At 37.4% G+C, this 23,848-nt stretch overlaps 3 protein-coding genes across 7 annotated transcripts; 1 reads left to right on the plus strand and 2 right to left on the minus strand.

Annotated features, from left to right (window-relative positions):
• The first annotated feature begins 4,428 nt into the window (after positions 1-4,428).
• LOC127426974 (rRNA N6-adenosine-methyltransferase ZCCHC4-like) lies at positions 4,429-16,756 on the plus strand. 4 transcript variants are annotated; one of them, XR_007894884.1, is made up of 13 exons: positions 4,429-4,628; positions 4,747-4,865; positions 5,210-5,292; positions 5,477-5,755; positions 7,268-7,348; positions 12,425-12,497; positions 12,580-12,730; positions 14,026-14,126; positions 14,217-14,338; positions 14,516-14,591; positions 14,686-14,723; positions 14,841-14,973; positions 15,941-16,756. XR_007894884.1 is itself a non-coding variant. In XM_051674211.1 (13 exons), the coding sequence occupies exons 1-13, from the start codon at positions 4,541-4,543 to the stop codon at positions 16,038-16,040; spliced, it is 1,458 nt and encodes a 485-aa protein (XP_051530171.1). In that variant the 5' UTR covers positions 4,430-4,540; the 3' UTR covers positions 16,041-16,756. The 4 variants fall into 4 exon arrangements, 2 of the variants coding, with proteins under 2 accessions (XP_051530171.1, XP_051530172.1); XR_007894883.1 differs by having other exon boundaries at positions 15,944-16,756; XM_051674211.1 differs by having other exon boundaries at positions 4,430-4,628; positions 14,686-14,737.
• si:dkey-219e21.4 (tripartite motif-containing protein 14) lies at positions 7,407-12,173 on the minus strand. Of its 2 annotated transcripts, none has more exons than XM_051674214.1 (7): positions 12,026-12,173; positions 11,396-11,556; positions 10,323-10,418; positions 9,985-10,149; positions 9,867-9,883; positions 9,503-9,645; positions 7,407-8,195 (listed from the first exon to the last, which is right to left on the minus strand). In XM_051674214.1, exons 2-7 carry the CDS (start codon positions 11,543-11,545, stop codon positions 7,597-7,599), a joined length of 1,170 nt encoding a protein of 389 aa, XP_051530174.1. In that variant the 5' UTR covers positions 11,546-11,556; positions 12,026-12,173; the 3' UTR covers positions 7,407-7,596. The 2 variants fall into 2 exon arrangements, with proteins under 2 accessions (XP_051530174.1, XP_051530173.1); XM_051674213.1 differs by having other exon boundaries at positions 9,985-10,215; positions 12,026-12,172.
• Positions 16,269-23,524, minus strand: LOC127426973 (major facilitator superfamily domain-containing protein 8-like). The gene is made up of 12 exons (XM_051674210.1): positions 23,168-23,524; positions 22,643-22,716; positions 22,054-22,097; positions 21,555-21,795; positions 21,241-21,354; positions 20,840-20,984; positions 19,814-19,872; positions 19,517-19,625; positions 19,280-19,414; positions 18,058-18,161; positions 17,659-17,885; positions 16,269-17,565 (listed from the first exon to the last, which is right to left on the minus strand). Exons 1-12 carry the CDS (start codon positions 23,221-23,223, stop codon positions 17,347-17,349), a joined length of 1,527 nt encoding a protein of 508 aa, XP_051530170.1. The 5' UTR covers positions 23,224-23,524; the 3' UTR covers positions 16,269-17,346.
• Positions 23,525-23,848: the final 324 nt, after the last annotated feature.

A 23,848-nucleotide genomic window follows, 5' to 3' on the forward strand; every position in this document is an offset into this window, starting at 1 on the left:
TTACATTTTTAGAGAGTGCAGCGGTGTGACAATGATAAAAGCAAGGGTGGCTTGAAACTTTAAAAACTGGAAAATGTATCCCTAAAGGGCTATCATTTCCATTTTTGGGGGAACTTTCATCATTTACTCACCCTCATGCCATCCCAGATGTATATGACTTTCTTCTGCAGAATGGAAACGAAGATTTTTTTAGAAAATCATCTCAGCACTGTTGGTCCATTTAAATGCACTGTGACACTCCAAAAATGCACATAAAGGCAGCACAAGTAATCCATACAACTCCAGTGATTTAATCCATGTCTTCTGAATTGATATGATAGGTGTGGGTGAGAAACAATCAAACTCCAGTCCTTTCTCACTATAAATCTTCCTCCCTGCCTAGTAGGTGGCGATATGCACAAAGAATCATAAAAACAAATTTGAAAGTGGAGATTTTATAGTAAAAAAAGACTGACCCACTCCTATCATATCATTTTTGAAGATTTGGATTTAACCACTGGAGTGGTTTGGTTAATTTTTATGCTGCTTTTGTGCTTTTGGAGCTTTAAAGTTTTGGTCACCATTCACAGATTGGAGATATTCTGCTAAAAATCTTTGTGTTCTGCAGAAAAAAAAAGAAAGTCATGCACATCTGGGATGGCATGAGGGTGACTAAACAAAGAGAATTTCATTTTGAGTGAACAAACCCTTGAATGCTGTACCCTGCAAACTAAACTTCAGAGGTTACATACTCACTTCTCCTTGGACTGTTACTATAGTGGCTGTAGCCATCAGTTCACCACCAACTGAGCGACTTGTTTGTCTGCATTAAAATACAAAAGCTGCATGTTTAGCAATACATTAATTCACATCTGAAAAGTACACAAATATAACAATGAAATGTACCTCATTTTACCCCCTAACCCGAACGCTTGGTCACTGAGTTTGGCAACCTGCCCTTGGGTTCTTTTTGCACTGACAGTTGAAGCAGATCTGTCAATGAGAGTGAATGGATTAATCAAAACTACTCCCAGTCACTACCTGGCCACTGGGGCGTAGATTCCGTGGGGGTACAACCAGGTACAACCCCCCTATTATTTATACCATGATCAGTGGAAACATGTAAATGCTTCATGCTGCAACCCTAATGTTCAAGCCAAATCTACACTCTTGCCCGGCCAACAGGAATTGACTTTGTGCGTTTCTGTGATAACAAGGCTTGAGTAAAACTTACAAAATTACAAGAATACAAAAACCATACAAATGGAGGGTCTCCGTGCCTTGACCTGATTACCTTTGTTATGCTCTTGTTGTGTCACTTAACATTTACATTTACACTAAACCCAAGATATGCAAATTAACCTTAAATTTTAAACATAAAATTAAATGTCTATTGTTTTAAACCTTTTTTGCTTGGCTTCCGAGTTAGGGGTTTACAAAATTCTGGAGAAGCGCACTGAAATCATCAACTGCATATTTAGTTGATGCAGTCTCTTTAAGTAAACACCAGATGGCAGCAGAGTATTTTTTTACCGTGATTGCCATTGTGACCTCACCAATGGATGTGTCGCGATCTGAAAGAGATTGGATCTTAAATGCAAATTACATTTACATTTATGCATTTGGCAGACGTTTTTTTCCAAAGCGACTTGCAAGGCACTTATTACAGGCACAATTACCCCGGAGCAATCTGGAGTTAAGTGCCTTGCTCAAGGACACAATGGTGGTGGCTGTGGGGAATACAGTAGGCTACGAATCTGAAAATGGCAAGTTATGCTGAACACTTGCTGAAAATAAATGTTCATAAATGTTTTTTTTGTTTGTTTTTTTTACTGATATAAAAAGGTCACACACTGTATATGCATACAGTATATTCAACATATATTTCAAAATATGACAAAAAAATGACCATTTTTCACATATAATTATCATTTTTTTACACTTCTGGAATTAAAATTTGTACATAAATGCTCAAATATGTGAACTCTAATTGTATTTGTTCGTATATGGCCATATGTTCGATTTCAATATCAGACAATGTAATAATTGCAACAGGCCTAATGACTCCTCATTTGTGTTTTTATTTTACAGATTTATTGCATGTCTATTTTAAACTTAGAGAAGTTTTCTTGCATTGTCTGAAAATTTTAATTAAAAAATAATTAAGGGTCTTCCAATACCCACGGGTTTCACCTAAATGTATGGTAGCCTATTTTTGTGTGTAATTATAAAAAAAATTCTTGCTAACTGCATATTCAGTTATAGTGCACTAAAATATTTACATGTAATTGCATTTACAATGTAATTAACACAATTACAGAGGTATATAATGATGATTTGTGAGTTTTCACTGCAAAATAAAAAAAACATTTAAATGCCGCAAATTGCATTACAAAATTTGAGAAAAGCCACAGCAAATTGTCATTTTGGGACACAAAATCAGGAAAAAGTGCCGTGAAATCCTGGTGGGACTGAATAACAATAAAACAACTTGTACTTAAACCTAAAGATTCAAACTAAGGCTGCTGAAGAGTAAAATACTAACAGGGCAGAGAGTAAAGCCTAATTTTTTACACTTATGCCCCACCCATTCCAGCGAAACACTGTGTGTCTGGATTGAGAGGGAGACACAAATAACTGTGACGGATCGAGAGGGAGATGCAAAGAATGGTGACGCATCGAGAGGGAGATGCAACTGTGACGCATTGAGAGGGAGACACAACTAAATGTGACGCATCGAGAGGGAGATGCAAAGAACTGTGACACATCCAGAGGGAGACGCAAAGACCGGTGACATATCGAGAGGGAGACGCAACTAACTGTGACACATCGAGAGGGAGATGCAAATAACTGTGACGAATCGAGAGGGAAATGCAAAGACCGGTGACATATCAAGAGGGAGACGCAACTAACTGTGACGCATCGAGAGGGAGATGCAAAGACTGGTGATGCATCGAGAGGGAGATGCAAAGACTGGTGATGCATCGAGAGGGAGATGCAAAGACTGGTGATGCATCGAGAGGGAGATGCAAAGACTGGTGATGCATCGAGAGGGAGATGCAAAGACTGGTGATGCATCGAGAGGGAGATGCAAAGACTGGTGATGCATCGAGAGGGAGATGCAAGACTGGTGATGCATCGAGAGGGAGATACAAAGACTGGTGATGCATCGAGAGGGAGATACAAAGACTGGTGATGCATCGAGAGGGAGATACAAAGACTGGTGATGCATCGAGAGGGAGATGCAAAGACTGGTGATGCATCGAGAGGGAGACGCAACTAACTGTGATGCATCGAGAGGGAGATGCAAAAAACTGTGACACATCGAGTGGGAGACGCAAAGAACGATGTCGAGTCGAGTGAGAGCTGCCTGTGGCAGAGACAGGTTGATTGAGAGCTGCCTGTGGTGGCAGGTCTCCGTGGCGGCTCTCCCTGCCACGGGGCGGAACTAGGGGTGGCCGTGGCCACCATGGACCGAAGCCTGGCCACCCCATTGGCCACCCCACTCGCAATTTCCGTTTTGGTCATTTTTTTGTCTTGGGCACAATTTAGTTAGTCTTTCTACACCAACAACCCCAACGATACATACAACCCCACCCCCTCTCCAATGATGTGCCACCGCAGACTGATCGCTGGACCCTGCCTGGCCACCCCTGTGAAAAATGGCTGGCTCCACCCAGACACACGCACACACGCATGTACGCACACACACACACATGTTGGTGCGGCTATCCTTATAAGTACTCCCCATAGACATTTTTATACTGTACGAACTATAGATTCTATCCCCTAACCCTACCCCTAAACCTAACCCTCACAAAAAACTTTCTACATTTTTACATCTTCAAAAAAACATAGTTTAGTATGTTTTTTTTAAGCTATTTGAATTATGGGGACACTAGAAATAAACCACATTTATAGCATAATACCCTTGTAATTACCAGTTTTTAACTTAAAAACATGTCCTCGTAATTTATGAGTCGTAACCACCCAAACCCGCCCGCCCACACACACATGTTGGGTTTTCATGTTTTATGAGGACTCTCCATTGAAATAATGATTTTTATACTGTACAAACTTTATATTCTACCCCTTAACCCTAACCCTACCCTTAAACCTAACCCTCACAGAAAACTTCCTGCATTTTTACATTTTCAAAAAACAACATTTAGGATGATTTATAAGCTGTTTTCCTCATGGGGACCGACTGATTGTCCCCACAATGTCAAAACTTTCAGGTTATACTATCCTATACTATCCTTGTGGGGACATTTGGTACCCACAACGTAGGGAATACCTGGACACGCACACACACACACACACACACACATATAATCTGTAAATAATAAAATAAATACACGGTACAGATTGGCATTGTAGAACTGCAATTCTGTGACTATCACTGGGGTAACTAGTATGTAGATGATAGTTTCACAGCTTTACCAGTAAAAATACCTGACGTCATATGTGTGCGACAAGTGTGGTTGTCTAATATGGCAGCCTCCTTTCAGGCATGTGTGTGATGTTTTGATTTACAAATATAAAATTGAAGCTGGCAAGCATGGGTAAAATAGTGGATGAAATCGCGGACAGCAGCGGAATAGAAGTGATTATTGAAAGCGACAAAACGGCACCACGGTGTCCACATGGTATGTGTCAATGTTATTTTATTGTTGTCCTCCCGTTAGTCTACTCTAATTCCAAAATTATTCAAACATATCATGTATTAACATATCAGTATCGTGTATTTAAACGTACTTTCCGCAGGACCAACTCTGTTATTTGAAAAAACTAGCAATGGAGCGGGGAAAGGAAGGAGGTTTTACGCGTGTTCGGCTTGTCGAGACAGGAAAGACTGCCATTTTTTCCAATGGGAACACGAGAAGGTATTCGAATTTAACTAGTAATTTCACTAGATTGTCTTTTAGAGATTCCTGGAAGTTCTATAAATCAGACCTTTGAAGGAAATACTGCACGTAACATGTTTGCTTTTGCCTGTCAAAGTGCTTTATGGAGTACATGGATCTTGAGGTTGAATATTTGATTACATATTCTGGTATAATATTGATACTCTACAAGCATGTAAGCAACCAACATCTGCTTGTTTCAAGAGAAAATTCAAAGTGCTAACGTTTTTAAAGATATAAAACCAAAGCCTAGATGTGAAACAATGAGCAACCTACATTTAGGATGATCCTGTAAGACCCGATATATTTGATCCATGCTTTAGATATCAGAGGCAAGAATGCTTGCCAGAGAGGAACAGAACCACTCCAAGATGCCCCTTTTCACTCATAAGGAATACTGCTCAAGGTAAATAACCCTTGTAGCAATTGTACACATCTAAGCCACACTACACTCTACAATGAATATTGTTGCTCATATAGACCTACTTAAATCCATATATATTGAACTGGCATTCAAATGTGAAAAGTCAGAGTGACTATGACCTGACAAAAAATGTTATATGTGCCATGTGTGTTTGTTTCTTTGACAGATTCAGAGAGTTTGTTTCACTGCCGCTGGAGCAGAGGAGATTCTGTGTGGATTGTCAGCTGTTGATCCTGCCAGGGGAATGGGCCAATCACACAAAACACAAAACACTTTCAGATGACATCACAGTACAGAGGCTGAGAAGGCCCAGTCAACTACTGTGTCCCCTGGAGAACAAGAAGTGTAATGCACAATATCTGTTTGCTGACCGCAGCTGCCATTTCCTCCTGGACATGCTCTCTGGGTTAGGTTACCACAAAATTCTCTGTGTGGGGACACCAAGGTAGGTCTGAGCTGATATGGATGGGAAAACTAGTCTTGGGAATCATACTGTGGCGCAACAGTCTCATATAATGAACGTTACTATAATAACATATTTGCAAACTGACTTTTACATGCAGTATTCTATGTTTTGCTGCAGTCACCTGGTGAAATTAACACTAGAGGCAATACAACATCTGTGTTTTATTATTTTCACACAAATCATGACTCCAATGGCTGATTATGACTTTATAAACACTTATTTCTCACACTTTTACTCACACACTGCTGTTTCAATAGTAAGCACTGAAGCACACACTGCTGTTACTCAAACACTTTTACTGTGATGCATCCTTTGAAAAACGATACATTTTAAAGGGATAGTTCACCCAAAAATGAATATTCTCTCATTTACTCACCCTCATTCCATCCCAAATGTGTGACTTTCTTTCTTCAGCAGAACACAAATGAAGGTTTTTAGAAGAATATCTCAGCTATGTAGGTCTTTACAATGTAAGTGAATGGTGATCAGACCTTTGTAGCTCCAAAAATCACATAAAGGAAGTAATCCATAAGACTCCAATGGTTAAAAGCATATCATCAGAAGTGATATGAGTGTGGGTAAGAAACAGAACAAAAGTTAAGTCCTTGTTTTACTTTAAATAAAATTTCACTGGAGATTTGAAGATTAAAGTGGAGATTTAGAGTAAAATAGGACTTAAATATTGTTCTGTTTCTCACCCACAGCTTTTATATTGCTTCAGAAAATATAGATTTAACCACTGGAGTCATATGGATTACTTTTATGTTTTCTTTGTGATTTTTGGAGCTACAAAAGTCTGATCACCATTCACTTGCATTGTATGGACCTACAGAGCTGAAATGCTTTTCTAAAAATCTACATTTGTGTTTTGCTGAAGAAAAAATGTCAGACACATCTAGAATGGCATGAGGGTGAGTAAATGAAAAGAGAATTTTCATTTTGGGGTGAACTATCCTTTTAATGCTAGTATTACACTACATTTACACACTTATTCCAATGTGATTAGCTTCCGAGGTAGCTCACCTCAGAGATTGTTGCTTCAGAAAATGTGCTTTTCATTTCGCATTTGGTTTTAGGATACTATCGGTTAGATTCAAGCATTGGTTTAGGATAAGGATGTCTCATTTGCTTTTAAGACACTATTGGTTAGGTTTAGGTTAAAGTTTTAGGTTAAGGAGGTAGGATTTACTCATTAAAACTTCCATCTAATATTCACATTAAAAACTTTGTCTGATTACAACACCATTTCACTGGGAAACTGCAGCGAAACATGTAATGAACATGTAATTTAGTTTTGCAAAATGTTGCCACCTTCACTTAATGTTCATGAGACCATACATTTCAAAACACTGTATTTAAGAATAGAACTCAAATGTTCAAAAGTTTGTCAGATGTTTTCCAGTCAAAATGTAAAATATCAAATGGAATGTGTAATTGATAGTGTTTCTCCCCATTTTAACTTTGCAATTATTCTCTTTTATTAATTCACAGATTACATGAGTTAATTAAGTTGCGGAACATGGAGGGAAAGAGTCATACCATGAAGAGTTTATTGCTGGATATTGATTACAGGTAAATTTAAACCAAGGATAACTAAGGAAATACAAGATTAAAGAGCCACACAAACATAGAATTGAATCCCATTAAAGGGACATTCCACTCTTTTTGAGATTCTTTATTATGCTCACTTTACACTCTTTTTACCGCATTTAGCATAAGGTTTAAAGTGGTAGACAGTCCCTTTAGGATGGCCTCACTTTTTATTGTTACAACCCACATTAAATGGTTGCACTTATCATTGATGCTCAAAGAATATGTATTTAAAGGCCGAGGTCACATATCTCCATATGATAATGATCTGTGTTTCGGTCTTTGAGCAAATAGAAGCGGAAGGCTGGGTAGAGAGGCTCAGTAAACTGATGATGAGCTCTGTCAAACACAGCTGTTTGCGCGGCTGAGAACTCTTGAAGCATTCTCATAGTCTCGGCATCATAAAATATCACACGACCCTTCTGATAGTTTACAAATACTCCCAGCCTGTCTGGTGCCGCCCGAGCTGCTGTGACAGGTAGTGCCACATGTCGATCGTTATGCCAGGCCATGAGGTGCCCATCCTTAAACTCAAGGCTCCAAGAGCACCTGTTCCGTCCAAGTTTGGCTTCTTTGTCCCGTCCTCTTCTCTGTAGGCTACCATAAGCCACACCCACAGCCCATGCTGGGCAGCAGTGCACATCCACCTCCCAGTAGTGCTGCCCAGACTTTATGGCAACAGAGCCTAAGGCACAGTACAACTGATCAAACCTTAGAGGGTCATTGGGAACGGAGCGGTCCTGTGCAGAGAGGTACATGGTTCGACCTTCTGAGGTCACCTTGATCTGTTTGTGACAGGTCAGTTTGTCAATCACCACATTAGAAGAGACTATCAAGGGAAAATGCAGAAACAAGACATTCGTAAACAACTGATTTAATCACAGAATGGTCTAGCTTCTATCTGTCAAGCCCTATCTCACACACACACACACACACACACACACACACACACACACACACACACACACATATATCTATGTATATATATATCAGCCACAACATTAAAACCACCTGTTTAGTATTGTGTAGGTACCCCTCGTGCCGCCAAAACAGCACCAACCCTAGCGCCTATACTTCTCACCACAAGTGTACAGGGTGGTTATCTGAGTTACCATAGATTTTGTCAGTTCGAACCAGTCTCGCAAATGCCTCTTCCAAATGGACAAGGGGTTATTGTCCATTTGGAAGAGGCATTTGCGACCGAGCTTTAACTTCCTGGCTGATGTCTTGAGATGTTGCTTCAATATATCCACACAATTTTCCTTCCTCATGATGCCATTTATTTTGTGAAGTGCACCAGTTCCTCCTGCAGCAAAGCACCCCCACAACATGATGCTGCCACCCGCATGCTTCACGTTTGGAATGGTGTTCTTCGGCTTTTCCTCCAAACATAACGATGGTCATTATGGCCAAACAGTTCAATTCTTGTTTCATCAGACCAGAGGACATTTCTCCAAAAAGTAAGATCTTTGTCCCCATGTGCACTTGCAAACTGTAATCTGGCTTTTTATGGCGGTTTTTGAGCAGTGGCTTCTTCCTTGCTGAGCAGCCTTACAGTTTATGTTGATAAAGGACTCGTTTTACTGTGGATATAGATACTTGTGTACCTGTTTCCTACAGTATTTTCACAAGGTCCTTTGCTGTTGTTCTGGGATTGATTTGCACTTTTCGCACTAAACTACGTTCATCTCTAGGAGAAAGAATGCTTCTCCTTCCTGAGCAGTATGATGGCTGCGTGGTCCCATGGTGTTTATACTTGTGTACTATTGTTTGTACAGATTTTTGGAATTTTACAAACTGCTTAAAGGCACAGTTAACTTAGTGTATGTAAACTTCTGACCCACTGGAATTGTGATATAGTCAATTAAAAGTGAAACAATCTGTCTGTTAACAATTGTTGGAAAAATTACTTGTCATGCACAAAGTAGATGTCCTAAACGACTTGCCAAAACTATAGTTTGCTAATATGAAATCAGTGAAGTGGTTAAAAAAAATTTGTTTTAATGACTTCAACCTAAGTGTATGTAAACTTGTGATTTCAACTATATATATATATATATATATATATATATTGAATAGGATTTATATTAGCATTAAACAAAATGACAAGTTTTATGAACTGAGAGTGCTTTGTACCCAGCAGTAGGCTCTTTCGCTGTAGCTGGGCTTTCAGATCTTTTGAGATGTTCCTAAGAGTCTTCATGAGCTTCTGGATCCTCTCCTCATTCATTTTTATCCCCTCTTCTGCTGGGTCCAGCTTCTTACGACAGCTTGCCATCCTAGTCAGAGAGTGATTAGAATTACCCAGTCATACAGTTGCATGCATATTAAATATTAAAATATGTACATTGTGATCTTTAGCACCTTCAGTGCTTACTATTGAAAATAACATGCAAAGGCATATAGTTTTGACATGTTTATGCAATGTATATGTATATTTGTCATAAGTTTAACAGAGAACACTAGTATTCATAAAATGAAAAATAAAAAAAGATCTTACGTAAAATCTTCAGGAAGCTGAAAGTAGAGAACATTATATCGACAAGATTATTACAATGACACCGGTAGAATTGATTAGTTTCTGTAATGCGTATTTGTCCTTGATCATTGTGGCGTACCTGCTTTAGGATCTCTGCTTGGCTCTGTTGCGCTGATTGCATTGTGCTGATGTATTTCTGCAGGAGACTGAGGTGTTGATTCCAGTCTTGAAGAATTCGGTTTAGTTTACTGCTGGTCTCCCTGCGGTCTTGCTCTATCGTGTCCAAAACAGCCTTCTCATCCTCCTGCAGAGCCATATGTAGCCCCTCAAAACACTCCTGTACCTGCTGCTTCATTGCCTCTGAACTCGTCTTTAGCAGAGACGTTTATGGTAATTGACAAAATAGTTGTAGTGTTATCACATTCTGTTTTTTTAAAGGGAGGCTAGTTTTGCTTTTCTAAGTAGAATTTCACTTACATTCAGGTTTGCTTTGCGCTTTTTAATGGATTCCAGATGAGCCTCTGCTCTTTGTTTCTCTTTCTTCAACTCTTCCAACCAGACTGGCAGATGCCCCTAAAGTGTTTACAAATTAATTATGTTTTTTAATTATTTTCTGCACTTTTAATCTATTTATTGCTGTATTTCTTAAAGGAATAGTTCACTCAAAAATGAAAATTCTCTCATCATTTACTCACCCTCATGCCATCCCAGTTGTATATAACTTTCTTCTTCAGAACACAAAGATTTTTAAAAGAATATCTCTGCTCTGTAGGTCCATAACATGCAAGTAAATGGTGGCCAGAACTTTGAAGCCCTAAAAAGGACATAAAGGCAGCATAAAAGTAATGCAAAAGACTCCAGTGGTTTAATCCATGTCTTCTGAAGCGATCCAATTGGTTTTGGATGAGAACCGACCAAAAAATAACTCCTTCACTATAGATCATGACATCAGCAGTCTTGTTGTCAATCATGATTTCAAGCTCGATTCCACTTCCTAGTGCCATCTAGCACTCTGCGCATGCATCAAGCACTAGGAAGTGTAATCGAGACTGAAATCATGATCGTGACTGCAATGGCAAGATATACAGTGAAAAATTAGTTATTTGTTCTCTGTTCTCAGGTCTGTTCTCACCTAAAACTGATTGGATCACTTTAGAAGACATGGATTAAACCACTGGAGTCTTATGGATTACTTTTATGATGCCTTTGTGCTTTTTGGAGATTTAAATTTCTGGTCACCATATACTTGCATTGAATGGACCAAAAGAGTTGAGATATTCTTCTAAAAAAATATTTGTTTGTGTTCTGCAGAAGAAAGAGAGACATTCCCATCTGGGATAGCATGAGGGTGAGTAAATGATGATAATTTTCATTTTGGGGTAAACTATCCCTTTAAAAGTTCAGAATTGTTGCAGCCTGTTGTTATTCAACCTTCAAAAATGCTCCTATATTTCTGACATGATTCACTTCAGTCACTTCTTAATCTGATTATTAGACTCATTTCTTTTTCTCTGGTCAGTGATTTGTAGGGAATAAAGCATCTACTGTACCTCTGAGGGTTTTGGAGAGCCAGCTGTTTTTCTGATCAATTTTGGAGAGCGTGGGAAGGGCTGTGTTACTTGTGTCCCTGAACGAGCCTCTAAAGCCAGGCAGAAGGAACTGGCTTCCTCAGATAGAGGCATGAAATCTTCCTCTGCCATCTCTTCCAGATCTATGAACAGAAACTTTGGTGTTAGCAGTTATGTTTGTTTAAGGAATGCCTTGAACATAACTGTGTTTTCAGTTCTTTATATTGTGTCATGCATACAGCCACAGTATCGTAACCTCCTAAAGTTCTAAATTTGCTTATTTTCTCAGAGGACAGACAAGCTTGTTCCTTCTTATTTCAGATGGAAAATGTGCAAAATGCCATGGCAAGGCTTTACTAGAGCACATTGTTGGGCAAAAAGTGCACTTAAATCAGTGTAAACTAAAGAAAAAAAACCCCGAAACTTTGAATAGTAGTCAACTTAGCCTTCAAGCATTACATTTGTATTAACATCAATACATTTATATATTAATACTTTTTCCAGTTACAGTTCTTTTAGTGCATTTTTATGAGGATGCAAGTCAGTTTTTGCTCTTAGTGTTGCATGTCACTGGACAGTAAATAACTTAACCAGCAATAAAATTAATCTTACCTGCGAGACTAGATTTAGTCAGTGTGTGTTTGGTTGTCCTTCTGTTTGCACTTCTGTGTTCTTCTTTGGAATGTGTTTTAAAAAGGTGTGCAACCCTTTAAACATGCCAAAGCCTGCGCCATAAATTCAGTTCTAGACTTGTTGACCTGCAGGGTTGTGAAAAAATGCAGACATTATTTTTCTAAGCTGTTCTGTAATGCATGTTGACACTTGCATTTATTTAGTTATGCAGTACATGCATATTTAGTTTGAGTTATTTAATTTTACTTTTATTATTTTATCCTGGTTTTTGCCATGAAAATATCCATTGAAGCTGGCATGGCATTAAGAAAGAAACAAACAAACATTACATTACATGCATTTTGGATCCTCATTTTCTTTTTTCCCCTGTCTTTTTAGATACGGCCAGTTTTATGGGCAAGATGAGTTCTGCCACTATAACATGTTCAACCATCACTTTTTTGATGAAGAGGTAAAAACTCTGCTTATGTAGATGACAAATGTGGTCACTCTAAGCACTTTCTAAGTAATCACAATGTGCTACTGTTGCGCAGGAAGCGGTGGTGTTTTTTCAAGACTTTCTGTGTGAGGAAGGAGCAGCAAAGGTAGTCATGGTAGCAGACCCTCCTTTTGGAGGCCTAGTGAAGCCACTAGCCAGCAGTTTCTTCAAGATATCAATGACCTGGAAAAAGCTTCAGAATAATGGCCAGTAAAATTGCATACTTGCCTATTACATGTTCTGAATTATAACTTATTCTGGTTTAACATATTTTGCAGGGACTTGTACAATGTACATGTTTCATAATCAAAATGCATTATGCATAATGAGTTTTAAGTCATACTTTGATTTAAATTGGGTTAATAGAGTGTATACCTGGAAGCTAACCTATTACTAAAGATACATTTTATAAAAGTAGGTAAAAGAACTCAGTAGCTCCCTCATTAGGAGACATATGTGGTACAACAAAAATAAATGGGTACAAATTTAAAATAAGATTACATTTGTTAATAGTTAATATGAACTAACAATGAACAATACTTTTACAGCATTAATAGTCTTGGTTAATGTAAGTTTCAATATATACCAACACTATGAACTAACAGTGAACAATTGCATTTTTAACTAACCAACATTAAAGGGTTAGTTCACCCAAAAATGCAATCCCAGATGTGTATGACTTTCTTTCTTCTGCAGAAATTAAAAATAAACATTTTAGAAGAATATTTCAGCTCTGCAGGTCCTCACAATGCAAGTGAATGGGTAACAAATTGTGAAGCTCCTAAAAGCACAAAGAGCATAAAAGTAATCCATACAACTCCAGTTATTTAATCCATGTCTTCAGAAGCAATATGATAGGTGTGGGTGTAAACTATTAATATTCAAGTAATCTTTTTCCTATAAATTCTCCTCCCTGCCCAGTAGGTGGCGATATGCATGAAGAATGCAAATCACCAAAAGCACAAGAAGAAAAATTAAAGTTTAGATCGATAGTAAAAAAAAAGGACTTAAATATTAATCTATTTTTCACCCACACCTATATCGCTTCTGAAGACATGGATTAAATCACTGGAGTCGTATGGATTACTGTTATGTGCTTTTTGGAGTTTCACAATTTTGGTACCCATTCACTTGCATTGTACGGATTTACAGAGATTAAATGCTCTTCTAAAAATCTTAGTTTGTGTTCAGCAGAAGAAAGTCATACACATCTGGGATGGCATAAGGGTGAGTAAATGATGAGATTATTTTAATTTTTTGGGTGAACTATCCCTTAAACAAAGATCAATAAATACTGTATAAAAAAAAATAAAAAAAAATGTTCATTGTTAGTTCATGATACCCAATGCATTTACTAATGTTAACAAATGTAATCTTTTTATAAAGTGCTACCAATAAATATTTGCTTTACCATTACAGCAGAACTGTGTCATATGAAAATGTTTTTTCTGTCAGAAACATAATCAGTGATCATTCTTACACTGATGTTTATCATCTTTAGAGAGTGATGCAGCTGAGATGCCGATTATCTGGATATTTCCGTACTTCTTTGAGTCTCGTATCCTTGAGTGTTTTCCCTCCTTCTCCATGTTGGATTACCAGGTACTATATTGTAAGAATGTCATATCATACAAATTGATAAGGATAATCAAATATTTACCAGGTGTGATAGTGTTGTTTTTTAATTCTCAGGTTGATTATGATAATCACCCTCTATATAAACATGGCAAGACCGGCCGGAAACAGTCACCAGTACGACTGTTCACCAATCTGAGTCCCAAAGAAATCATTCTACCTGAGGACGAGGGTTACAGGTCCACATTGAACACAGTTTTTTTTTTTTAAACATGTTAATAATCAGCAAAAGTCATTCATCTATTATTTGATTCTTGTATGTAATTTGCTTTTAATGTTAACTGATTGGAGTGGGTAGAGTTCAGATGGTGGTGGGTTTAAGTTTGGATCTAACATCATTCAATCCCTCTTCTCAGATTTTGCTGTGTTTGTGAAAGGTATGTTTCAGCAGGAAACAAGCATTGCCCGAAATGTGACACATGCCCATCAAAGGTAAGGGCTGTTATCTAAGCAGGAGCATATTAAATGTATAGAATGAACACAAACTGTGTCTGACTTTCTATCTTTCTGATTATCTATCTTACAGGATGGGCGAGAGTGGAGACATTGTGATGAATGTGCACGGTGTGTGAAGCCTTGTAAGAATATGTTCATTTGAATTATATTGAATTAATAGATGTCTCCTTGTGCAGTATGTTTATTTCCATCTCAACACCTCCTTTCTGCTCTCTCTGCCTCCAGCGTGGCATCATTGTTCCTCATGTGCTCACTGTGCCCTTCCTGATCACCCTTGTGGGCAGAGCCAAATAGGCTGTTACAACTGTGGCAGCCAAAACCACAAACTCAGAGCCTGCCCTAAGAAACACAATAAACGGTAAATATAAACACATACAGATTATCCCAAAAATATAATAAGTGGTTTAAACAAACTCTCTCTCACTCATAAAATGTGCCCTACAATGAGTATGAGCCCCTCACAAATATACACAGATCATCTGGGTAGTTGATGCATAACGTGGACTTCTGTCTTGTAATCAACATACAAATTTTAGTTTAAAAAAAAATAAAAATACATACATATATACATATAATGAATGTATAAGGGAAAAGTTATATTTTATGTCCTGTGACTGATCACCATTTTTATCACCTTTTTTTCCATCTAGTTCATTTTACAAGGTCTTGCCTTGGGTTAATGGTGCTTTAAGCGAATATTTTGATTTTTTTTTTTTTACAAGGAAAAGTGTGCAAATATTTTTCCCACTCCCTTAAAGATATTAATGAAATAAGTGTCCTGAGATATCTCACCAGTCTCTGTGACAGCTGTAGACTTTGACATTGACGCTTTTCACCTGTCAATCATTTTGCTCATTCTCATAGTGTTGTATTTGAAGTGGATCATTGAGGCTATGTTTCATAATGTTTGTCAGTTGAGGGCGCTATTATGCAACTGTTGAATTTGACAGCCACAGAAACAAACAGTGCAGCTCTTTTGCTCAATATTGGTCTCAAAATGATCTTTGGGGGGTGGGGTTTTGGAGTGAGGGGGCGTGGCTAATTCAACAGCTCAGTCACTTGAACACTTCATAACGCTAAAATCGCTTACAGCACCTTTAAGCTTATTAACAAATGAAACCAAAATGAAATATTGCATAATCTCCTCCAATGTTCACCACATAAAAAAACACGCTGTACTTTAGATACTACAGTGACATGCTTCAACATGAATACCAAGACACTGAATATAAAACTTGCAGTACCCTTGACTCAATGGTTCTTTAGTATTTAAAAAGTGCCAATCACTGTTGGGCTTCCCATTTACTTGATTCATGTTCTACCAGCAGAATGCAAGTGAGGGGTGGCTGTGGAGCTCAAGGCTTGTCCAAACACATTGCCAGCAAATCCACTGCTAAAAGCAAGAGGAAAAGAACAGTTACATGATCTTACATGCAGTGCACCATGGGATTAATTGTTTTGCAGCTCACCAAAAATTGCACCAAAATCACAGTGTGAAATGAGAGCTTAGTGTTAAACCAACTTTTTTTTTATTTTATGTATCTTGTCTCTGCTCTGGTTAGACAAACTACCAAATTGCAAGCTGATCCTACACTAGGCTTGCCTCAGTACAGTTGACATCTTGTGTGAACAACCAAATCAACAGTGTCTGTGTAACGGTCCAAAGAAGCTTTATTCCAGCTTACTTGTCTTAAACAGTGGCAATCTATGTATAAAACCTCTGAATAGAATTACTATGGTCTATACAAAATTTAAAATGTCACATTTTGTCTTCCATGAAAAAGATAGATTTCTATTAAATGTAATAAATGGACATTTAAACTTTTTTTTTTTTTTCAAAGAAAGTAATACCTTAAAATCATGTCATACTTTAAAGGATTGAGATTTTTCTGCTTTTAAAAACCAAAACATTTTTGTCAGAAATTGCCAGTTTCTAGAAATATTCATATTGTGCTTATTTAACAACAACAAAAACAGACTATTTCTTACTTCTTCAGTTGGCTTGAATTATAAATAGTCTTGAAGTTGCTTCTAGTCAGTGAAGATGTCATTCTTCATTACTGGGATTACTTGTACTTTTTTGCTTCCAAAATGTAGAGCAATATACAATGCCTAGTGTTATTAAAAACTTCTCCAGCTAACATTAGTTTCAGGCCTCTCCCATCAGTGCACAGTCATTTAAAGAAATCAGCTGTCATATCTGTTAACATTTTACAATGCCATAAAAAAATCTAATTATTAAAAATTATTAAAACCAAAACATTTCATACTCCATAAAGCATTCAATTAAACAACTGCATGGGTCTTACAATCATGATATGTTTCTTAACAAATGGTGCTGCAAAACCTGTATAATACTACCATTTGCATAAGCCCATTCTGATTGTGCTGCTCTTTATGTCTCCTGTATGTGAGGGAAATAAAAATCCGGAAACCATCTTAAGTGGCAACAGAAGATCTAGAGTAGACCATGCTACTCCACTAGTAATTGAATTCACAGTGAAGGTAACACTGGAAATTGTAACATATGAGTATATAAAGTTAAGATATTTACATGGGAAAACTCTGTAAACCCCTTTAGAATCACAATTATGCTGTAAATGAAAGGAGTATTCATAAGCGTATTAGTGGCTCTTCATCTTGCCCTTACATTCAAGTTTTAAGTCACTCAACCTCCTGGCAAAAGGCCCACTTCTCTGAATGGTCATTTAGTAGTAAGTAGAAGCACCTCTCAGTCATTTTGCCATTCCTCCAACCTTCCATGGCGTACAGAGAAGGCAATTAGTCTTTTATACATAGCACTGAGGAGAATGATTGCAGCAAGTACTATGACACAGATGATACTGAAGGCCCATCGGGGTCCTAGAATGGTGTAGACATAAGAGACAAACACAGGCCCAAGTGTCCGTGCACCACTTCCAGATGCTGTCAGCCAGCCCATGTAAACTCCCTGAGTATACATACAATTGGGGGAAAGTGTAAATGGCACCAAATACAATACAGTTTAAAATGCTTTAAAGACTAAATACTGTATATTTTGTACCTGAGGTTTGGGACCCAGTATCTTTGAGTATAAAGTGTAGGACATGACGTTGCATGTCGGATAACCCACTCCTATTAGGATGTCAGAGGTGATGTACTGTGCAAGATAAATCACAGGGGTAAACAGGCACCAGGTCTGTTCAGAAGGACATCCAGTGGGCTCCAATGAGGAATTAGAGGCTGGGGTGGGTGCCAATCTTACTGCTGGTATAGTGTTATTTCGAAGATCTATTCATGGAAACAGTAGAGGCACGGTAATAATATACATGGCTTTTGAACAGAATAAAATAGTGTTTTAACTATGTATAAAAAAAATCAAATGAGATGAATTTAAAGATAATACTACAGAAAGATGCATTGTAAACATGCTGTCAAGTTGGTAATAACTAGGATGCCTCACCTGCCCATTGTATTTTAGGATATTGACTTCCCCATGGTAACAACATAAAGAAACCAGCAAATATGACAGTCAAACCACCAAGAAGCAGTGGTCGATCACCTACCCTGAAAAACACACACACACACACACACACAGGCGTTGACTTTCTCTAAAATCTGATTAGTCAGCCTGCAACAGTAACATGAGGAAGTCAAGCGTACAAAAAATTGCATGTGAGATACAGTATGCAAAACCTCTACGGCTCGACTCTCTGATTATGCAAACGGTTTAGACTACTGGAACGTGGTTTTCTTCCAATTATGCAAAGTAGCATTTAACCTAAATTTAAAAAAGTAGTGGCTTAGTGATTGGAAACATCCTTAAATCCTATGTTTTTAACAGTGAAAAACAAAAGGGAAAAAGCAGGTCTGACTGTCTGAAGTTTATCAAACATTAACAGAGATAAATTGAATACGGTAGATGTTATTCTGTTTCAATTAGGGCTGTCAATCGTTTACATTTTTTAAATCAAATTAATTACATGACATGCAGATTAATTAAAATTAATTGCCTTTAAAATATTTACTGAGAAAGGCCCCCAAATAAAGATAATTCAATATACACACTCCATTTTAAATACATAACTCAAATAACTCTTATGTATAATTCAGATTGAAATAGATTGCAATATTGTGGCAGACAAGCATTTATTAGATAGAATATAATAATAATAATTTATTAGGATGTTGTGTCAAGTTAAAAGTAGTGGAATCTTTGAAAATTGTCTCAAGATCCCTGCATTCTTTTGTGTTTCGTCCAGCTGTCAAGAATATACCCTGTATGAGCGGCTCACATTCTGTGGCTGCTAGTGAGGTTTAAGGTGCGCTGACTACCCCCTGCTGATGCGGCTCATAAAAACACAAAATTTTTATGAGTTGCATCAGAAAGAAAATGGAAATGGAATTCAAGCTTGAATAGATCAGAATCAGATGGTAGGAAAATACGTTTTTATTTTACGGAATTTATGTAAGGTTCAGGAAGCATGATTAATTGCATAATTTTTTTATGCATTATTTACATAATAAATCGTACTAAATTAACGTTAAATAAACTGCCCTAATTTCAATATACTATTCTATATGCTATTTATTAAATTATTATGTGAAAAAAGTAACAAATCCCAATTATCACCATGAGATCAGCATAAATCTACTTAAAATAGAAATCGTAAATTTGAATTTACCGTGCTGAAACTACCTTGACCACCAGGAAGACAAGGACGGACTCAAAGCCAATGGCAGCCAATATGATGCCATTATACAAAACGGCATATTTTCTTGTCCATGCAAACATGTCCATTGATAGAGGGGTAGATATACTGCAGTAAAAAATGAAACCACACAAGAATATGAGCTGATTTGAAATACGTCTTTAAATAAGATGTCTCTATGAGTCACAAGATTTGGTGATCATCACTTACGTTTCAAAGACTGCAAAAATAAAGAGAATAACGAAGAAAAGGATGTTAGATGTGAGCACTGCGATCTGATCAATATCACCTTCTACCACAGGAACCACAGGAACTTGCTCTGAGGGCAGAAAAAAAAAAAGCAATGGATAATTTTACTAGTGCATAAAGCACAGTAAAATGCTAATGAATAACACAAAACAGACTGAATACAGAACCTATGGCAGAGAAACAGTACACTATTAAGGATAAGATACTATGTGTATTTATAATATTAAATGTGTACACCACAAAATAAATAAAGGATACCTTCTGGGGTGTAGTTAATTGCACGGATTTCCCTCCCATGGTCATCCACATAGTGTTCCCTAAACATTTTAAAATATATTTTAAGTTTTATGCATGCTGCTTTTAACTCAAGTATACAGGCAATTATGTTTTCAACCTTAGATCAAAGCTGTCACTTTTAAAATAAAGCAACACTAAGACACACAGACCTGAGCTGAAACGCTCGGTTTTTTTATGTATCTACACTCAATGTACATGTATTTAGTATTGTTGGATTGCTTAACTGTGTAAAAATATTGAGTTAAATCAGGGGTTTTCAAAGTTTTGGACAGTAAGCCCCCCCCCCTCCCCCCGCCTCTGAGAAAATTTACAAGACCTTGATTTTTTGCGGCCTAGATTAACTTGTGCAGCTGTTTTCCACTGAGGTGACAGAAGATGTCAGTCGCAACAGATATTTAATTGATGGCTTTATTTGCTCACATAACTTACATTGTCAGCGAGTATCAGAATACCATTCTTACAATACGAATTTAACCATATTATGCTGCTTTTTAAAAAAATTAAAAAAGTTACCAGCCAAATGATGAATTGATTACTCAAACTCTGGTATCATTTCTCCCTTGATATAGCACATCTGCAGAAGCAGAATATGAATGAACAGAGGCAGAGCTGTGTGGCTTTATAATAGATTTTTTATAATAGATTTGCGAATGTAGAGCAGCGTAGTTTATTTGAGAGCGCACGTCCAGTTTTGAGCGAGAGTTGCCTGCGTCCTAGCGGAGAGATTTGCACTGGCACAACCGGTACATGGATGCGCTCTCGCATGTTGTGCTCTTGACATTAACAATATTATAACACCATAGAGCTAAGGTCTATAAAGCAGGACTATGGTCCATTTGCCAATAATTTTAAATTATCCTCACAATAAATGTTTATTGTATTTATGTATCTTTTTATTTTACTTGGTGAAATTATCATCAATCTCCACACCTCCCCTGACATGCTCTGGCACCTCCCAGTTTGAAACCCGTTGAGTTAAATCATTACCTCAGGACTAGGACAACAAGCAGAATGTTAATGACCCCAAAGCAGACAGCCAGCAGTGCTGGAGCAGTGTACATATTAATCTGAAGCTTGATAGCATTCACACTGATGCCAGTCTCTCCGATGAATGACAAAGCAGCTTGTAGGGCTAAAAAACAGATATAAAGATATGATACATATACATATATACACATGTTAATTCATTCATTTATAAAAAAAAAAAAAGGCCACTACAAATTTGAGTCTGACATGGGTTCTACATGCTACATCTTTGCAAGTGACATATCTTAATAACTGCTGTAGATCAACTGCCCTATGTCATACTATATACACTGCCAAAGTTGGTTCTACTTCACTTGAAATGTATTCTGTGCGTAACTTGCTTTAATTGTCTTGACACAAACCTGGGCCAAGTATAAAGCCGAGAGCTTGGCAAGCGCTCATGTTAGCCATTGCACTGGTTCTCTCCCTCAAGGAAGTGGCACCTGCCACATAGGATCTCACGACTGCTACATTACCTATAAGCCAGAAATGATAGACCTTAACACAGCAAATGAACACCGTACCACTTTACCTTGTGGTTGAAGATGCTAATTGAGTAAACGATTATCATCTGCTTCCAAAGTCAATGTGTTTTCAACTGAAAACGTCTTAGTGTGGCCCTGGCTTTAGATTGCCTATTGAGGTCGTTTACTTAAAATATGTATAAATAACATACCTGCTCCAAAGCCCACAAAAGTGCGAGCCAAAAGCATGTGAATTTTGTTGTGCGAGGGAGGGAGGTAGACATAGGCGTAGTAAATGTTAGCCAAGACATTGATGAATATAGAGCAGACTAGAGGCTCCTGCCGAGGCCTGTGATTGGACCATAATCCAAAGAGGGGTGAAGCCACCATCTGACCCAAACTATATGCTGCAACCACCCATCCCAGGAAACTGGTGTCTGCAGTGTCATCTATCTAAAAAGACAAACAAAGCATGGTTGATGAACTTGCAGTAACAGTCCAGTTAGTGTAGTATACAGGGACTAACAGGTCTGCACCAGGCACACTTTCTTAAAAAATGAAATGCACCTTAAAAATACAAATACTTCCCTTTTTCACTTCCAGTTTTAAGTCAAGCATCTGTCGAGAAATAATCTTTGCGCAGAACTCTAAAGTCATTTTGAACTTTCAAAATCATCCCATTCAGATAGCAAAAACAAAAAGCATACTTACGTTCTTCAGATAGGGCCATATGGAAGTGATGACAATCGTAAAACCTAAAACACAATACAAAATCCATGCATTTACTTTGACTTTGAACAATACAAACGATGCAACTATAACATTAATCTACTAACTGCAAGAATATAATGAATTGCAATAGTCGTATTGACATCTTAAGTGATTTCTTTATTGTTTTATGAGGTTAGAGGGCATTCGTTGATTTGCACGGTACAGTGAAGCATACAAAGTCTGGACATTTCAGAAACAACTTGCAAGTTACAGCAAATTTTCAGCTCTAAAATGAATGGGTGCCAGCTTCATCTATTCATTTAACCTAACAACAGAATGGGTAGTTTCGAATAAAATGTATACGAATGTATAAGGAAGTATGCTTACTATAAGGTCATAAAATGACATGAATAATAATTATAAAACAATCAGCAAGACGCTGTTTAAAAAACGTTTGGATTGAGTATAGTGTCTTACTAAAAGTATATCATGCCCATATCTTCTTCAGATCACCCACAGCAATTTTCACATCTGATTAGTGGGACAACCAAAGCAGAAATATGAGTATGAGAACATGGTTCTTTCTTACCAACGCTGCTAAGGAACATGGTAAAGTACATGACCCTGATGGACCTCCACCGGCTGCTGTCTGCATCCTTATCCCTCAAAAAGGAAATATCAAAAGTTTTCTTAATATACATGGATTTATAAATCTTTATGTTAAAATTCATTTGCAGCTCTTAAATTCCTAGATCTGCTTGGTTGCATCATACTTGTATGTTTAGACTTCAGCCTATTGAAATATAATGACAGCATGCATTGTGCAAGTTTGCATGTCTATTATGAGACGCTACAGAGGCAACAGCTCATGAAGGACACTCACAACATGAAGACTGCTACAGTATGCAGATTATCTTTTTGTGCACTCTCCCAAGTGTCCCTAACTTTCACTGACTTAAGTCTATTTTCAACTTATCATGTAGTGACGGAAATACCCTCGTGACATGACACACAGACAACACTGTTAGTTAGAATGCTCGAGACAAATTCTTTCACATACTTCAGACAACATTTATTAGACTGCGTCGTTAGAAAAACAATTATGATAACCTACCTTGCATTATCGCCTCTGAGAATCGGGGTACTTTCTTCAGACTCCAAAAGTGACATTGTTAGTGATTAAAAGCTGCTCGAGAAAAAGAAACGACGTCACGACGGTCATGGAAGAAGAAAAGGTGCTTTTACATGGACATGACCCTTGTAATCAAGTTACTGTTTGCAAGCTCACTGGAGTTGCACAACACAGATCTCGAAACGCATTCAGGCCTCTATATAATATTTCCATTTTAGCTGTTATAAGCAGACCAGTGTCATGAGTAATTCAGCCTTGTTTCACGCGCTGTCTGAAGTCCGACTGTGTTGCTGATTCAGTGCAAATTCAAACGTTCACGCACATGAGCAGCGAAAAACAGACATGATTGTGTAATGTGGAGATTTCAAAATAAAAGTCACATAACAAATAATTAAAAATCTTATCATTAATATAGTAGAAATAATTAATATAATAATAAATATTGTTTTTCTTTATTATCAATGTCTTTATAAGCATACTTATTACTATTGTATTGTTTAGCATGGTGCTGTCACTTTATAATATAAAAGTGGAAAATGCATTGTATGTTTGCAAAACAGATTTAATTGATTAGTAGCAATTAAAGATCATTAAAATTTCAGATCAGAGACCAGAAGATATACCTCCAACACATCTGTTAAAGAAGAATTATTTTCAAGTATG

This window comes from Myxocyprinus asiaticus, chromosome 36 (assembly GCF_019703515.2).
Source record: "Myxocyprinus asiaticus isolate MX2 ecotype Aquarium Trade chromosome 36, UBuf_Myxa_2, whole genome shotgun sequence".
Lineage (NCBI taxonomy): Eukaryota > Metazoa > Chordata > Actinopteri > Cypriniformes > Catostomidae > Myxocyprinus > Myxocyprinus asiaticus.

What these genes read in the sequence shown, in the direction of transcription:
- LOC127426974 (XM_051674211.1), top strand. Translation starts at nt 4,541, where the DNA reads ATGGGTAAAATAGTGGATGAAATCGCGGACAGCAGCGGAATAGAAGTG. An exon ending in CATAAGGAATACTGCTCAAG is followed by an intron (nt 5,293 to 5,476) that starts GTAAATAACCCT and finishes TTTCTTTGACAG; the next exon opens with ATTCAGAGAGTTTGTTTCAC. An exon ending in TTGCTGGATATTGATTACAG is followed by an intron (nt 7,349 to 12,424) that starts GTAAATTTAAAC and finishes CTGTCTTTTTAG; the next exon opens with ATACGGCCAGTTTTATGGGC.
- LOC127426973 (XM_051674210.1), bottom strand. Translation starts at nt 23,223, where the DNA reads ATGTCACTTTTGGAGTCTGAAGAAAGTACCCCGATTCTCAGAGGCGAT. An exon ending in CATGTTCCTTAGCAGCGTTG is followed by an intron (nt 22,098 to 22,642) that starts GTAAGAAAGAAC and finishes ATTGTGTTTTAG; the next exon opens with GTTTTACGATTGTCATCACT. An exon ending in TCCTAAAATACAATGGGCAG is followed by an intron (nt 17,886 to 18,057) that starts GTGAGGCATCCT and finishes TTCCATGAATAG; the next exon opens with ATCTTCGAAATAACACTATA.
- si:dkey-219e21.4 (XM_051674213.1), bottom strand. Translation starts at nt 11,545, where the DNA reads ATGGCAGAGGAAGATTTCATGCCTCTATCTGAGGAAGCCAGTTCCTTC. An exon ending in GCTCTCCAAAACCCTCAGAG is followed by an intron (nt 10,419 to 11,395) that starts GTACAGTAGATG and finishes TAAACACTTTAG; the next exon opens with GGGCATCTGCCAGTCTGGTT. An exon ending in GCGAAAGAGCCTACTGCTGG is followed by an intron (nt 8,196 to 9,502) that starts GTACAAAGCACT and finishes TTCCCTTGATAG; the next exon opens with TCTCTTCTAATGTGGTGATT.